General features: G+C 34.7%; 3 protein-coding genes across 3 annotated transcripts; all 3 read right to left on the bottom strand.

Annotated features, from left to right (window-relative positions):
- Positions 1-624: 624 nt before the first annotated feature.
- On the bottom strand, positions 625-2,224 carry LOC141590130 (uncharacterized). The gene is made up of 2 exons (XM_074410742.1): positions 2,075-2,224; positions 625-1,533 (listed from the first exon to the last, which is right to left on the bottom strand). Exon 2 carries the CDS (start codon positions 1,531-1,533, stop codon positions 625-627), a length of 909 nt encoding a protein of 302 aa, XP_074266843.1. The 5' UTR covers positions 2,075-2,224.
- A 3,494-nt stretch (positions 2,225-5,718) lies between these two features.
- LOC141614442 (large ribosomal subunit protein uL1z-like) lies at positions 5,719-8,499 on the bottom strand. Its single transcript, XM_074433190.1, has 6 exons — positions 8,408-8,499; positions 8,267-8,291; positions 6,949-7,168; positions 6,670-6,835; positions 6,109-6,314; positions 5,719-5,969 (listed from the first exon to the last, which is right to left on the bottom strand). Exons 2-6 carry the CDS (start codon positions 8,269-8,271, stop codon positions 5,916-5,918), a joined length of 651 nt encoding a protein of 216 aa, XP_074289291.1. The 5' UTR covers positions 8,272-8,291; positions 8,408-8,499; the 3' UTR covers positions 5,719-5,915.
- A 688-nt stretch (positions 8,500-9,187) lies between these two features.
- LOC141614436 (transmembrane 9 superfamily member 5-like) lies at positions 9,188-14,597 on the bottom strand. Its single transcript, XM_074433184.1, has 7 exons — positions 14,362-14,597; positions 13,712-13,752; positions 12,138-12,726; positions 11,906-12,031; positions 10,884-11,040; positions 10,305-10,786; positions 9,188-9,867 (listed from the first exon to the last, which is right to left on the bottom strand). Exons 1-7 carry the CDS (start codon positions 14,523-14,525, stop codon positions 9,651-9,653), a joined length of 1,776 nt encoding a protein of 591 aa, XP_074289285.1. The 5' UTR covers positions 14,526-14,597; the 3' UTR covers positions 9,188-9,650.
- Between the last annotated feature and the right edge of the window lie 3,469 nt (positions 14,598-18,066).

Below are 18,066 nucleotides of genomic sequence, written 5' to 3'. Positions count from 1 at the left end.
AAAGCATTTAGTAAGAGCAGTCTGTAAAGGAGAAGGTGAGCAATATGGGCAGTGTTGCCAAGGAGATAATCCAGATTGCCAAAGCCAAAGCTGAAGAAAAGATATTACTACATCTCCTTTTATTCTCTTTAACCGAGACGGTTGCGAAACCAATCCAAACGTTTAATTAGAGACTTAACCAGTCAATATTATGATATTGTTACATTTAACCAGGCAGAAAAGGCGGCGGCAAGGACAAAGGAGGAGAGAGTAATAGCAGACGAGAAAGAGAAAGTGAAAGAGGCAGAAGCGAGGGCGGAAATGCGCGCAGATAAACCTAGGCATGCTGCCGAGAAACTCGAAGCTAAGCAAGCCGGTCATATGTACCATGTACCTTACCATGTACCTGGAACAGGCCATACAACTACGTATGGAGCTCAACAATTCCAATTCACCCACACAAAAACTAGCATTAACCCAGATTAGAATTACATAAAATCAGCTAAAACTACAGTAGACAACGAGCAATCCATCAAAACTCATTTTCCAGTGAAACATATCGTTGAGCATATAACCGGCATACCTAGACTCCACAATTACGAATCACCCACACATTATATTCCAGAGCATCCACCCAGATGCAGTTTAACAGATATGATCCAAGTACAATGTTTTAATCTGAAATGTGGTTGTGTCACCTTTTAATTTCGCGGCATACAACCTAAACTTACACTTTCTTTTAGCACCGCAAGTACATTTAGGCAACCTAGACCTTTTAGCATTCCAAGGACATTCACATCTATGTCTGCAGTAAACTGTTACTCTAGTACTGTCATTGTGTTCGAAATATGGTTCATAACCATTCTCAATAGCATGTTGCCTTACTACTTTCCTATAAACCTCAACACAAGGAAATTTTAATCCTTTCTTAAGAATAATTGGTCTCTCAAAGTCAACAGCAGGATCAAATGTATCATATAACTTAGCTTCATCATCCCCTGAACCTGCCACACTAATGTCCTCATCAGAATTCACATCAAGTTCCTCACCAACCCTTACATCTAAGTCATCAACATCAATCAACTTTGTCTTCCCTTTGCCTGTCACCCTTCTACAAGACTGATTAATATTGTTGTTAACCACATCGATTAGGTTATCATGAGATCCATCACCAAACAGCTCCTCCTCCTCCACTAAGTCACCCTCAACTTCAGTCTCCTCTATATCCAAATGGCTAAATTGACTATCTTCACTCCAGTAATCCTCATCATCCACCTCCTCAGCATAAAAACTTTGCTCCTCTCCATCAACTCTCACTTGATCATAACCAGTTTGTCGTCCTTCATTAGGACTCTCTTGAGCATAACCAGTTTGTTCCCCATCACCCCCCTCCTGATCAAATAGTGTTGACAATTTCCTCCTTACTTGTAACTTATCCACTCTTCTCACAGTCACAGGTGATACAATAGGTGCATTAGGGCTTTCTCCTGCTAATCTCGGGCTTCTCCTAAGTGACCATGTAATTCTCCAGCTATCATCTTGCCTAGGTATCATCTATTATATCTCAAATAATAAATTAGGGTCACAAGATTTCAGTGATTTAACATAAACAACCAAACATATAAACACAAAACAAACTGCCCAAGGATAGGGGTAAGGCTCATAATTGTATCAGACTAGCTGGATAATAAATGAGCATCCAACTTCTATGTTCTGAACTCTGAAGGTAAGACGGATTAAATAGTGAAATAACGAATTACTCTTCTTTAAGACGTGTATATTCGTCTTAAGAGTAAAACGGATCAAATAGTACACCACTTGTCTAGCTATTTGGCCCGTCTTAAACTTAAGACGAGTCAACCCGTCTTAACTCTTAAGTATATGCTGAAATAACATGCTGTCGAAAGAGAATTGAAGTACATCCAGTGAGAATAAGTCGAACTACTATCCAAAATCACCAAAGCATATAAAGCACAATAATGACAAGTAATTGTACAACAAGAGTGACGTATGAAACGGGGAGAGACGAAGAGACCAAAAGACAAAAGCATCCTATAAAAAACAAAGACTATCAAATGCCAGGAAAGACACATACTTTTGACTTCTTTTCGGTTTATTGTTTTACTCTATTTGCAACTTTCTTGCTTTTCTTCTTTCTACGATAAATTACTGTAAATTAATGGTGTTGAAAGAGGACAAATTGAAGGAATCCCTAAATTAATTTCTAGGGTTATTGAATGAGGGAGTAATCCTGAAGTGAGATAGGGGTGAATTAAGGGGATGCAATTGGTCTCCCTTGTGACGGGTTACCATTTGTGACGAATATTTTGTGAGATAAAATGGTAACAAAATGGGTTAGTGGAGAAAGGGGGCCACATGAATAGTGTTGCAGAGAGAAAAAAAGTGGGTACATTGTGAGGTAAAATGGTATCCGTCTTCAGCTTGTGACGGATATGTCATGTCTTCAATGAGAATTTGTGAAGGGGATGAGTGTGTGTATAATAACTAATAAGGGTAGTTTGGTCATAAAAAATGATCGGAAGTCGTTAAAATGAAAACGAGTCGATAATTTTGTAAAACCGTCACAAGATTGTAGAATAAGTGAAAATGGGGTGGATAAACACGGAAGTTAGGTGGTTATTTGTAAAGTTGAATATATTAGGTGGTAATTTATAAAAAATGGAACATATTAGGTGGTAATTCATAATTTTTCCTTAAATTAACACTTAAAGTTGTATAACCTATAGATTTATCATTAATATATTTTTCTATGACATATCCTAAAATTACGATGAAATAAATTTTGAAACAAATTCACTACTCCTGCTATTAATATTTCACTCTTATTAATGAAATAATAGAAATAACATTTCACTACTTACCCATAATCGTTGCTAATTTCACTACTCTCGCCGTAATTATTGTTACTGCCGCATTAATATTGATAATTTCACTACTCCCGCCGTAATTATTGTTATTTTCACTATTGTCACATTAATATTGATTATTTCACTACTCCCGTTGTTGTTTCTACCACTTTCACTAATCTCGCTGATAATATTATTACTTTTACTATTCAAATGAGTGATTACTATCATATAACTATATCCAATAGGGTGGTGCTCATTCATGTACGAGTTTTACTCATTCATGGACGTAAATGACCATAATACCCCTTTAATTTTAATAATTTCACTTTAATACCCTTCTTTCAATCTCTATCTCTCTCTTCTTCCTTTACTCTTTTCTCACTCTAACTACCACCATCGAACCACCACCGTCAGCCACCATCCACCACCCGACTCCGAGTCCTGAAAAAAAAATAAAGAAAATAGTAAAAATTACTAAAATAAATACAATACATTTATCAAAAAAAAAAAAGAAGAAAATGAAAAATTCGGAAACGTAATCAGCGTAATTCATGTACTCCACTATTTTTGTGGCTTATTGCGATTTGATTGATCATGTTCACAAATCCTACAAGTTTAATTACAGTTGGTTTCGGGCTATTTGTTGTGCCTATGTGCTAGAATAATTATTAGAGTTGGTTTCGTTGTTCAGCAGCGAGTTTAATTAGTTGATTGAGGCGAACCCTAATCTAGCTAATTAGTGTAAATAATCCCTAATATAATTAATAAAATTAAGAATTAGAATTATTACCTGATCGATATAAGAATTAGCATTCTTAATTGTGTAATTTGACGGATTTGAATAATTTTGTTTATTTGATTTATTTTGTGAGGGAGAAAACTAGAGAGAATTAGAGAAATTAGGCAAAGGACATACTATGGAAAAATAATGAAAAAAAGTACATGAAAGAGTAAAACCCGTCCATGAATGAGCAACTACGTATCCAATATTACAACAATTCTTTTATTATATATTTATATAAATATATTATATATATGCATTAAATCAAATCGAAATAATTATGCAATATTATATATTATGCAATCTAACTTGAATTATTTATAACCTACTTATATTATATTTTTGTATGTCAAATAATTAACATCTATATACATCTAATAAATAATAAAGTTTAATAAAATTGCATAGATTTTAACTTTAATATATAATTTTATGATGATAATAATTAATACCATAAGTGTGCATGTTTATATTAATTAATTATTTTATTTTAAGAAAATTGACCATTTTCTAGCCTTCTATAAATATTTAGGAAAATTACCAAGCATTTTCTTTCTTTTTGTCTACTTGAAATTGACAATCTTAATTAATTATTTTACTTTAAGGAAATTGATCATGTTTTAGTCTCTTACAAATATTTAGGAAAATTACCAAGCTTCTATATAATTTAATTTTAACCCAAACTATATAATATTTGCATTGATATCCCTTAATCGGGTTCATCACACGGTGCTAGTGATTTAAACTAGTATAATTAATTTGTATAACTTTTTTTAATTACATTGAAATCCCTTGGTTTCTGGATTTAATATATAGTATTGATAACTCGTGTTTGGTTGTGTCGTGAAATAATCCCATTTTTTCGGGCTTGTCGGGCCGTGAATGTTCCCACATATGGTCTGCAAACATGAAGCAATTTAATGGGCCAAATTTGAAGAACCAAAGTCTCCAATACTTGCAAAATAAGAGCGTAAGTGTAGTGTAGTTATACTACATCAGTTAAGGAGTTAGTTTCACTAAACTCTTTAAACCCCGGATATTAGTTAGTTTCGCTGATAAAGTTAAGGAGTAGTGATACTCGTCAGTACTTCAAACTTATAACCACAAGTGTTCAGATGGCCGTATTTATACCAAACAAAATACTCCGTAATACTTAGCGAGTAAAAGTAAACAAAATGCAGTGCTACCGACATCAGCAACAATGGGCAACATCGGTAGCTGACATACATTTTCCATGAGATGAAGTGAGCAAGTATTTGACGGTAAAGGGCTTCTTACGGGTATGGATTCCACAGTCGGATAAGGGTAAGAGACTCAAGTGATGATGAAGTGAGCAACTACTAACTCAAGTAGACAGACTTTTTACACTCTTTGACAATCGATACTGGCTTCTTGAACAAAACTGACAACAGTGTGCACTGGGTCGCTGAGCTTCACGTCTCGACAGGTCTTACCTACATTTGATCGAAACACCGTGTTTGCAAAAACCTTACATTACCTCTTCAAATGGTGGGAGACTGGGAGGAGGAAGGTTGGCCGGAAATGATTCGTTTTCTCCAATCAGGCTAAAAACACGTTTTTAATATCCCGAATTATGATAAAATCAGGCACAAAATGACGTATTATAACCTATTCCTCCCACCTCACCTGAAAATTCGCAGAGGGGAAGGTCAGCCGCCACCTATCTCCACCATGTTATTTCACCCACCTCACCCGAAATCGCATGGCCTCCTTATCCTCGCCAAGAGGTCAGGAAGGGGTTCGATCCCTGCCAATGGGAATGGAGCAAACTCTTTGGCCAGCCGTTTACCTCTTCGTGGGAGCACGCGCGGCGAGGGGATTATACACTATTGTCGACGGTGGACACCCCGGTTTACACCAAAAAAAAAACAAATATCACAGGGCCATGTGGGAAAACGAGAAGACACCGAGTTTTATAGATAATCATAGTTAGTTCTATTACTGATCCAAATAGACCATATAATCAATTACTACTAATCTTCACTCACAGTAGCATTCCCCTTTAGAGGAATTATTACCGAGAAATTTGTTAGAAAACGAAACGGAAATTTCAAAAACGTAACGAAGTACCATCAAAACAAGCATCTGTAAAATAAAATCGTCGAACAATGTCATAACAAAACTGACAATATAGCATTTGGCCATTAAAGAGTTTCCCAAGTATTCTAAGCTCAAGAAGGTACACTGAACTACTTCAGGTGACAAGAAAAACAACCACTCAAAATACCAAGAACCAGAACCAAAAACAGATGGAAGCAAGATTCTTAGAAGATACGGTAGGGTCTTCCCATGGTACTCTTCAGGTACAAGCACCTAACCTGTAAAATACAAACCGATAATCCATGATCAGATCCTCGATGAACACACCACAACAATCATATCATTGTTGACTCGGGAAATGTGTGATACAATTCAAACTGGGACGTATGACGGGTGAGTAGGACTAGAGCAACTTACATTTTGCCAATTCTTCTTCAAGAGGGAGACAAGGAAGTTGACACTCATTTGCACGTTCTGGAAGATCTGCTTCTCATCCATGCTGCAGTTACCGACAGCAACACCCATGCAGAGTACCTTCTTCAGTTGGAACTTGATTGTGGCTTTGGTCTCGTTCACCTTGTTCTCAAGAGGTTCTTGATGGGTAACGAGAGTAGGGAACTTACCTGAAGATGTAACACAGATGAACCATCCAAATTTTAGAATTTGAAACAACAATAACAAAGTACAATAAGAAAAACAAAATCTCCTACTATGGTCTATCAATTACATTTGCTGTTTCCATTACGGAGCATCAATTGCCAGTAGTAGTCTTTATGGTGTGACACTGTGACTCAATAACATTTAACCTAAACTTTCCTACGAAACAATAGACTACCAAGTAATATTAAGCAACCTGCAAATAACTAGACTATCTGGTTTCTTCGGAGGATAGCGGTTGTAAAGTTAATAGGAAATTCAAAGAAATGTGATCGCTTGCTGATAAATATGGGTGAGAATTGTTAATGCAATTATACTTGCCTGCCTTGTTGAGACCAGGACCGAGCAAACGGGGAATCTGCTTGATGACAGATTCTGAGGCAAGGAAAGCATGGTACTTCTTAGCAAGCTTCTTAACCAACTTCTTGTTCTTGTTAAGCTTTTTCAATGCTTCAACATCCATAGATTCCAAACCGTTTTTCTCGGCCTACCAACACAAAAGTTTACATAATCAGAATACACAGATTCAAGCACAATGCCAGATTGCATTTGACACGAAAAACTTCAATAGAAACGCCAAAAACATTGCATTTTAGTTACCTCTTCAACGTGTTGAGCATCTCCAAGCATACACACTTTCATCTTAGGACGGGGAACATGGGGCAGTTTAACGGAACCACTGAAACGCTTATCCTTTTGGGGATCATAATTCTTCAGACCAATCTGGAGCTCGATTGTCTGAACAAATTTCCTCTCCTTATCCTTAGCATCAGTTAAAATGCCAGTGATAGCTTCTCTCACAGCATCACTCGATAACTTACTGCAACAAACAAATACACATTACACAACTATATTCATTCCACTAACCAACAAATACTTTCCTCAACATTGCACTTCTCAATGTACAACAATATTCTTAGCACATTAACACCAAGCACAAAATGGTAACTGTCTACAAGTGTACAAAAACACAACCCTCACAAAGGTCACCAAACCGTAAGATTGTTACTTCTGACTACAACAAGGGTAACCAGTAAAACAATGCATTGTGTCGGCTAAATTGAAGTATGTATCAATGACGAAACAATTGATTTCCTATATACTCCCAACAAATCAAATACAACAAATCCATCTAGCACACTCGCCTATCCAAAATCTCATCTAGCACTCTCGTCTATGCATAATCAAATACAACAAATGGAGTGAAACCGTCTTTACACAACCCTCACAAAGGTCACCAAACCTCAAGACCATTACTTCTGACAACTACAGGTGTAACCAGTAAAACAATTTCAACGCGTCGGCTAAAATGAAGTTTTGCATCAATGTCAAAACATTTGATTTCCAATAACTTAACCCTATATACTCCCAACACATCAAATACAACAAATGGAGCACAACCATCTCGCACACTCGACTATCCATAATCTCATCTAGCACTCTCGCCTATCCATAATCAAATACAACAAATGGAGTGAAACCGTCTTTACAATACAATAAAAAATTTAAATCTTTGGATTCAGATTTCACTATTTACCACGTTTTGCTTTCCCCTTTTACCTTATTCATCATCTTTACAAACATATTTACATATTTACGTATACGCATTGACTGTTTCAAATGATGATTCATGTAAGCCGACCTCAAATTAAAATCAAACACACGAAAATCATACAACACAAATATACTCCTTCCATCTCAATCATTTATTTACCTTTGTTTAAAATACACCTCACAGTAAATATAAAAGGTAAACAAATGATCGAGACGGAAAGTGTACAATCAATCCAAGGCTAAACTAACTGTGATATCAAAAAGATTAAAACTTGAGTATACCCATTGAATTAACTACCATTTTAATGAAGACCAACAACAAAAATAATCACAAAAATGTGAAGATTAACAAAAATTAACGTACCTCATGATGAATCAAACACCAAAACCTGCAAAAATAAAAGAGAAATAGAATTGTTAGATTAATATGAAATTAAATTGATTAAATCACGTTAAATTGATGATGATAATCTAGAAATGAGGAAGAGAGTGAGCGATTGATTACCAGGAGAGAGAAAGAGGGGTTTAGGGTTTGTGGCTGCTGACTGAAGCCAAGAGTATTTGAAGGCGATGTTGAATTGAATGTTTAATACTGTGATGAACCCTAATGGGCTTCATTCTTTTTTTGGGCCGTTTCCTTGGCTTATGACATGTTGGTCTATTTCGGTACGAGTGCGGATTATCTGTTTCATTTTTGGTTCGGGCGTGATTTCTTTGGACATATTACGGTTATATTGGTCAAATTATAAGATGAGACGTGAAAATGGTACACAACAAATTATTTCCCCGTTTATCAATTTTAGTGAAGAAAATTCGGAAATATGGCTAAAAACACAAAAAAATTGCATTAGATGGTTTAGTAATTTACCAACCTAATATTAAGTGATGTTTAAAAAAGATTTTTATTTTCGCTTATATTGGGTGACTATTATTCGTCATTATTGTGCGACCAGCTTGCCGGAGACGAATTGGAATGAGGAGAAATTTTTATCTAATAAGTTGAGTGATCAAACGGTGCTAGCTTTGACGATCAATTAAAAGCACAATGTAGAAATTTATTTAACTTAACTTGATCAAGATTGAAGTAGATTCCCTCGAAAATTTATGTAATAGGGCGATCAGACTACTGATCGTCATATCAATGACCTATTCGTGTGGTTTCTTTTGTTCGTTCATAATATATCGCTGAAGTACTTGTCCTATAATTAGTTTGTCCTCCTCTAATCGTATGCAGTGGTTCCGTTATAGTAAGATAACAGTCGAACAAAAGATGAAGCAACAACGATGACCTCAAGATGAACTTTACTCCTGGTAAAAATATTACATGCAGGTTTAGGGACACTCGACAAAAATTACAGCTCGATTTGTCCCACAGTAGGAACTCGAAACAAGGCCACAACGTGTAAGTACAATAAAGCATCCTAACAATTCCTAAAGGCTCATACAGTTCAATGTACAGCAAACACACAGGGTACTTTGTTTAAAACGAACCTGCAGCTTTCATTTCTTTAGTAATGTTGACGGAATTCAACCCAGGTCATGAATACCACCTTTCATGACTTTTCCGGCTAAACTAGCTGATATATATGCAAGCTACAAGTTTCATCATCTTGATCATATAGCATTAAAGCATGTCATGTCTCTCAAGTGGAATAAACGGTTGAGATCCCTGTCGTTGAAGTGTGTCGATTGCTGTAGAGGAGACAGGGGAGGATAATCACTGAAGGTATGTACTTCAAGAAATAGATTTACTCCCTCTTAGAAGCATTATAAAGGTGAGATGTGAACACTGAAGAAGCGCGGAAACTAATTGCAGCAAGCATCAGGAAGAATGCATAGCAGATGCAGAAGTTGATGCCCAGAAAGTAGGTCAGCTGCAAGAAACCACTCATATCTGATGTGGTATAGAAGTACAAACTATAGGCAAACATAAATATAGCCGTTGATCCACCACGCAACACAGATCTGCAACAATTTGTCTTAACTCTTAAGATATATCATCATTATAAGAAACAAAGGAAAGAAGAATAAATAATACGTCTGTGAGACACGCAAGTGGACGTGGCAAATCAGTCGCTTGAGCCCTTGAGTATGGTCATTATGGGTTCGGTTGTGCAACTATATAACCATTTCGGGTATGGGAAAGTTTGATTTCAGGTCATTCGAGGCTTACCTATCATTTTTGGATCCTGACTAAAAGTTTCGATCATGATCGTAAGGACTACTTCGAGTTGTTCTTTCTGGGTCGAGTCAATTCAGGTGGTGTCGTTCAAGTCGGGTCGGGTAAGTTTTGCCAGAGTTACGATGACAAGCTTTAATTATGTCCACTGGGACAGTACTGTACGTCTGTCTGCACACTTGTGTTCAAAAGATAAACAGCAAAAGAAATAAATAAGGCATACCTCCACCACCATCGAGGATCTTCGGCAGCGAGTTGAATGAACGTCAAACCAATGCTCAAAACAGCAGTAAGACAAATCAGGATTGAGAAAGTGACAAACAGAACACCGGGTTGTGTGAATAATTTGTAGCTCCATAAACTAGCGTAAAAAAGATGCAACTCCACCAGGATTCCACTGAAAGGTAAAAGGCCTCCTACGACAACTTGGCTCTGAGTTTTCATATACCAAGCTAATGGAGGAATCTCTCTCGAGGATCTCTTTGGAGAAGGCAATGGTTTCCTACACGCATAGTGATGCCCCACGATCCCTCCAAGTGCAAGAAAAGGCATGGTGATGAATAAATATATGAGGAACAATAAAATAATAGTTCCTAAAGGAAGGGCGGCCGTGGCTCCATATAATACAGCCACTGTATTAAGAACCGATAGCACAAGTAACACTGGCCCCATTAAGATTATCCCTGTCAGGAGTACGCTTCTTTCCTGCATCATAAGTAGTCGGAAACAGAGTCAGAACTCAGAAATGCACAAGTTTGATTTGTCTCAGTTATATGAATTAATTTTGGAAGAAATTTATTACCCATCCAGTTTTAGCAAACTGGCAATAGAATGAAACGGTGGTATATCCAGCAACTGCAGATGTTAACGTGTACATTGCAACAACAGATGCCCACACGGTCCCATGACTGTAAGGCTCGATAATACTGAGTGACATCAATACAAACACGCAGCATATCCTGAAAACATTTACAAGGGAGCAAATTAGAACTGGACTAGCAGGCTTGCAGAGAATCATACTTGAAACATAATAATGAATTTGCTGGAAATAGCCATCACCCATTGGCAGACATGACCACTTTACAAGCAGGTGAAGCAGATACTCGAGAAAATACTTCTATTATTAACAAATCAAAACTCAAAAGATATATGATGGCAATGTAACCCCTCAAATTGCCACACTCAATAAATTAATATTAGTATGGAGTAGCAAAAAAGAATTCATTTTCTACAGTATAACTTTTTTCTTCCATATACCAAGTCAACCAACTTTTTCCAACTCCAATAGATTCAAAGACTCGTTATTCCTGGTCTTTGACGGATTTAAAGTAAAATGATTCACTAAGCTATTACAAATCTTAAATAGACTATAACTCAAACATTTCGATCAACAATACACTTTACTTGCATATGAGGATCACATGCCTAATGAGAATAGGATATTTAGATAAAACATATGTACTCAGGTCTCAGGCTACAAAAACATCAACAAGAAATGAGACATATTGTGAGGCGTGATTTGAAACTCGCAACGCAAAAAACGGAACTTGAATATTGTGTAAGATGACTAAAATCAGCTGACACTCAAATACTCATTACAGCACTCTTTCGGTCACATATTAAGGAACCATAAACCATTCATTCAGGCATATAAGTCATTTCAAACTAAAGTTAAGGCCCAAGAAACAGAAGGCTTGTTGTAAGCCTTCCCAAAAGCACGAATATCAGAAGTGATGGTGCTTAGGGAATACTAAACCTGCGAGGACTAAGTCACAGCAAAATCGAATATGAATTCAGACATGTTACGGATCCAAGTTGCCTTACACGAGAAAAATTTGGGTTCCACATCCAAGAACAGCACATAAGAGTGACACATGTGATGGGATTCTTAAAATATCACCATCAACGCATGCTCGTCCAGCCTCATTATCATCATCTCCGTGAAAATACCTAAACACAAAACCATTAACTCTTGAGTGCAAATTAACCAAATCCTTATTGAATAATCATATTACTTAAAAGCAATGGAACTGTAATAACTGAACATGATGATTACTTTCTCAAATCACTCTTGAGATTCCACCGATATAGCATGACAACTAATGTCACGGAAAGCATAAAGACAACAGCTGAGCTAATGAGAGAAAACCGGTGAAGTTGCTGAACTGGTGGAAGTAGAGAAGCCCTTGAATATCTACTCATTCTGGTCGCGAATGTGGCAGACGATGCATTCCAAATAGCAGAGTAAGTAAACTTGACATCAATTTCAGTATCCTCTGTTATGTCCACAACATGTTCGGGGTCACTAAAAGCACGCACTTCTACAACATGCTTGTCATTGTATAAAACTTCAAACTGTACATGAGTGAAAAGATACGATCTTGGTCCTTTCCAATCACTCCTTAAATTCTCCTCTTCATTCTTCCCAACAAATCCCCAGAAAGGAAGGTCATCGTAGTGCATCTGAAAGTAAAACTCTCTTTGAACTGCATCACGAAATTTAGTAACTTCTTCCCGTTTAAGCGTCTTTGTGCATAGTATATTTTCCTCTTTAATCTCCTTGAACTTTATATCATAGCGAGTCTTTGTTAAACGATCACCATTGAGAACTTCCCCCAATGATTCCTTCTTTTTGATAATTTGATCTGGGAGCAGAAGCAGCAAATAAAATCAGATTATTAGCTACCTTTGCAAATCTTTATAGGTCATTTCACCCGAAACCAGTATATAGGATTACATGATCGCAGACTATGATAATTAGAAGACTGAGTTGATTAAAAAATGTGCCCCAGCATAGGTGCATTTTAAGAAATACTCAAATACCCCAAACGTATTATCCCCGTTTGACTTTGATGGTTAACCGGTGTCAGCTTGACCAGTAACTTGACCATCAAATTCTCCAAACATATGTTAATGAGAAAAGCTGTTTTCATATTATTATTTGAGAAAGTTGTAACCTTTGTATATCATGAGAAATTGAGAAATATAGGTTAATGTCGACATCAATTACCCATCAAAGTGAAACAAGGACAACAAATTTGAGGGGAGTGGAGTAGTTCTTCTTTTGTCTGAAACAAGGGCTCAAGGATCGCACAAGTTCATTTAAGCACCAATTCATGTTCCAAAACAATCATCCTGGATAATATTGGAGCACTGTCCTAAGTAATCCTTCACATAGCCCCTCTATTCCAAAAATCTGTGCCTCTTCACCCACTTCCCTATTGCTGGGTGAGCTCATATTGCTCTTCATATCCTCACCATAGAATTGTTTGAGGCACTATTACATGCAAAACCGACCCATTAATCATATAAAATGAGAAGTACAACGTACGTGATCTGTCTTCATTTGTAAGACATTTCGTACACCACTTGTTATGATATCATACATTATCGTATATTATCCTCTACCAGATTAATTCATCCTTCCACAAGACAATAGCAGTAAACTGACTTCCCATATTCTTTTCATATCGATCAGATGACTGGCTAGTCCAGTGAAATCACGAAAATTGAGATTAAAAAAACCGCAAGCAAATTGAGTAGCTAATGAACATCAGTTCAATCATCTGTTGTATGAAGTAACATAATACAAAATGCTCTAAAGTCTTAACCATTGGACTATAAGCTGACCTGGGGAACAGAATGGCAGCTCATAGTATTCGTACGTCTCACTGCAAATCGAAAAAATAGCCTATCAAATTTCTCTCAAAGCTCTATCAGGGTACAGAGAAAAAACACCATATAAAGGCATAAAGTTACAGGCAGCTACAATGTCGATCAAACCTCAAAATCCATTGATCATACAGTAACCACAGAAAAATACACCAAGACATCCAAAGTTTTACTAAAAAATCAATCTTCACCCTTCAAACTTCCATGTTATTTCAGACATAATACAAGATTCTGCTTAAACCATACATCATCATCATCAACAACAACATTACCCCCAATGCCTCAATGGCTCTGGCAAATTGCGGGACAAGGGGTCACATGTATGCAACCTTACCCTATGATAGCAGCGTAACGAGGCTATTCCAAATGACCCAAGATGAAAATTGTGTCGAGAACTACATCGAAGGACTGCTACTTACAGAAAGAAGCGCAACCACTCCAGTAAGCCATTTTACAGCTACAAATTACAATGTGGGAAAATTCAAAAACAAAATTGTCACTGTAATTACCGTTATCAAGCCATTAATACAATAAAAATGAAATTGAAACGCAAAAAAGGCAATTTTTATACTAAATGTACAATTAATGGAGACAAATTTGGAGGGTACCTGGGATTGTTCAAGGGTCCAACAATGTTGGCAAAAAAGGGGACATGATCACCAACATTGTAGAGATGATTAAGAGGGGAATTAAAGGATGACGATATGGGAATAACCCAGAAATTAATCAAAGTTAGTATTATTATTACTAACAAAGATTGGATCTTTGACATGTCTAATTGACTAGCTGCGTAATTGACTAATTGTGTTCACTGTTAGATAATACTCTCTGATTTCTTATTTGGGTATTGGAGGACTGGAGGAGTAGTGGAAGCCTGGAACTGTGGAAGGTAGACCCGGTAAACCGATTGTATCGTGTCGGGTTTGTGTCAAATGTAAGCGGGTCACGAGCCCTTCAACCCAAACTTGACCAAAAACCCAAACACTTACCCTCTCGATGTTCTAATTGCTAAACTTCAACCTTTTTTAAGAAGGTCAACTCAGGGAATGGGTGGGTCTTCACCATCGTGATCCGAAACACGAACCACCCCAAAGCGCAAATTCAGAGTCCGGACCGACTAAGAGGGGACTCGAAACCTATTAGGTCCCTTTTTTTCGGATTTGGATTAGACGGGACCATGTATAAGGGATTTTTCTATTTTATTCCCCCGAGACTGGTTACCTGATTTTGTGGACCTGAATATCGGTGCGGAAAGTACTAGGTCTTGTACTCTTGTCTAATCGATCCGATTTGCCGGCCCGGACCACTTTTTGAACCACACACAGGAGTAAAGATATGAATCAGTCCAAACAGAACCAGACCGAGCTAAAGACAAAAAAAAAAAGTATTTAGGTGGATCGAATACCGCACCTAACAAATTCAGCTTTGGACCGGACCGAACTCGTATTTTTCGGTCGATGCGGTCTTAGACCGAGATGGACCGAACTTATGATTTTTCATTTTTAAGTACTACGGAGTATATGATAATTAAATTTAATTTCATTAAATCAAATAAACTAATTGCTAAAGTATCTTTAACTTAAATAACCAATAATATTAAATTTATAATATTATTTTAGAAATAAAATATTTTTTTTTTGAAAACAACCACAAAGCGGGTTTTTAAAATAAAACTAGTTTTGTGACCCGTGAAATTCACGGGATGTTTTGTTTTGAGTGTGATGTTTCTAGTGTTTTTAGTAATTGAAATTTTATAAAATATCAAAACATATAGTATGCTCACCTTATAAATAAGTCATCATTGATTGCGTACTAAAATTATGGGCATTTACATGTTAACATAAAGATCAAAGTCGATAAATTAAATAAGCCAAAGTAGGTGAATATTGCTATTTTTTCGAAGGTAAAATGATGAAAAAAAAAAACAAACAAATACCAAAATAAAATATACATTTGAAAAAAAAAGAAAAAAAATTACTAGTCATTCACGTTGATGTCGTCAATCTTATAGTTAGTCTCCAATATATAGTTATTTAAGCAATCCTAGTATTTTACTTCTCCATATAGTCTTCTTTTTCCAACGGATCGACCCTATAATAAAAAAATTAACTCGGTAATTAGTCCGAATTAACCAACAAAATAGTGAATTTTTTTTTATGTAATATTATCGTTATTAAATTAAGTTTCCTCTTAAATAGTGAAAGAAAAAGGGAATGAGAATGAAGTCGTAGAAATGTAAGTATATTAACCTTTGAATAGCTCAACACCACAAATCTTGATAGCCCCTAAATGAGAACAAAACAAACACAAACGATGAAATTGAAAATATAATGAACATTTCATAACCCAATGGAACTTACATAAAAAGTAAATAAATTAGATAATAATTTTAAAACCTTATACACTTAGCTTGATGTTAATAGAATGATAGGAAAGTTTAGTGATACATTTAGTTCTACTGACGATAGAGATAAGAAAAATTTCGGCTTATAAATTTTATCTTCCATCAAAAATATATAAAGAATTGAGGATGCGTTTTATGACTTTTGAGCATCCTTTTTTCATTATTATCAAAATTAATATAGGTATAAATATGAATCAACGTTCATGACTTTTGAGCATCATTTTTCATTATTATGAAATTTAATATAAACATTAATAAGGAATAAAGAGAAATGGAATGTATAAGTTTTGTTTGATTATTATTATTATTATTATTATTATTATTATTATTATTATTATTTCTTTTTTTACAAGATCTACTTTACAGGAGGTTGATTTAAGATGTTGTCTTTTTTATTTTATTTTTTTATTATTTTATTTTCTTTAAAAAAAAAATATGGCATGTAAATGATGATAGTTAGTTTTGCTTGCCTTTTAATTAGATTTATATATTTTATATTTAGATTATTGAATTATAGATTTTTCTCATTATTATGAAATTTAATATAGACATAAATATGGAGCAAAGGAGAAATGGAATGTAAAAAGTTTGCTTTATTATTATTCTTAATTTTTTTTTTACAAAATCCACTTTGCATGAGAGTGGTTTAGAAATTATCTTATAAAATTTAAAATATGATGTTCAGATAATGGTAAATAGTTTGGCTTACTTTTTAATTATAGATTATAGTTTTGTAAATTCAATTATTATTCCATGCATGTCATATTGTCAATATAATTAAATAATCAATAAAAATGAATAAGAATTAATGGGGTGTGAAAATGTCATGTAAAAAAAAATTGAATGTTCTATGCTACCCTTTTAATTAGATTGTATAGATTTCATGCAATGTTATTGATAATTGAGTATGTCATGCATCTTCCTACAATTTCAATACAAACACAAAAACAATAACTAAATAATATTCTTACTATTAATAAATTTAAAACATAATAAGGATAAAAAGTGAAAGAATTCATTTAATTATCTATGTATGTATACTTTACCTACCAACTTTTTAAATAAAAATGAAAATTAGGATTGTTATATAGGAAACTTTTTGTTATTAATTATTGATTAATTTCAACAATTTATTCGAGGGAAGAGGAACGATTTTCTGAATTAAAAGGGAGATAAAAAAATATGATAACTATAAGTTATAATGATGGTGAGAGAAAATCAAAAAACCATCCTATTAAATAAAAGAAATTAAAGGTTAAATAAATAAGTCGATTAATAACCAAATTTATGAGAGAAAAATAAAGAGTTTGTATTAATTTATTTTTTGTGTTTGTAATTAATATTTTTAAATTTTTTTTGTACTTATAAGCATGTGACAGTTTTAAAGATAACTTTTTAATACATAATCTAGACTTTTATAATACTGTATAAATAAATAATCAAGTAATCAACATAGATGAATTAATATTTATCAATAAAAAACCGACATGTGGATTTAAATTAAATTTTTTAAGTAGCCTTTTAACTATAGTGTATAGATACAATTTTTTTTTCAACTTCATTTATTCTTCTTCGTTCTTAATTTCTTATGTATTCAGTTTTTTTTTTATTTCGAATACATATAAATATATAATACTACTCCATATGAAATATCTTGAAATTATTAACTTATAGTTAATGCGTATTTTTTTATTGTAGTTTTTTTTTTTGAGTAAATTAAGTTTAAAGCTAATGGAATATGGATGGATTTTTAAAGGAAATAGGTGAATTAAATTAATGCAATATAATAATAAATTGATAATCCATGTCATATTAGTTTGCCATATCGCATTGTTATTGTATACGTGGCTTTTTTTCATCCCATGTGGCATTGTCTACGTGACATTTTTAGGCTAGCCTTTTAATAATA

Source organism: Silene latifolia, chromosome 1 (assembly GCF_048544455.1).
Source record: "Silene latifolia isolate original U9 population chromosome 1, ASM4854445v1, whole genome shotgun sequence".
Classification (NCBI taxonomy): domain Eukaryota; kingdom Viridiplantae; phylum Streptophyta; class Magnoliopsida; order Caryophyllales; family Caryophyllaceae; genus Silene; species Silene latifolia.
The sequence above is the reverse complement of the archived record's forward strand: the minus strand, read 5'-3'. Positions and strand labels throughout refer to the sequence as shown.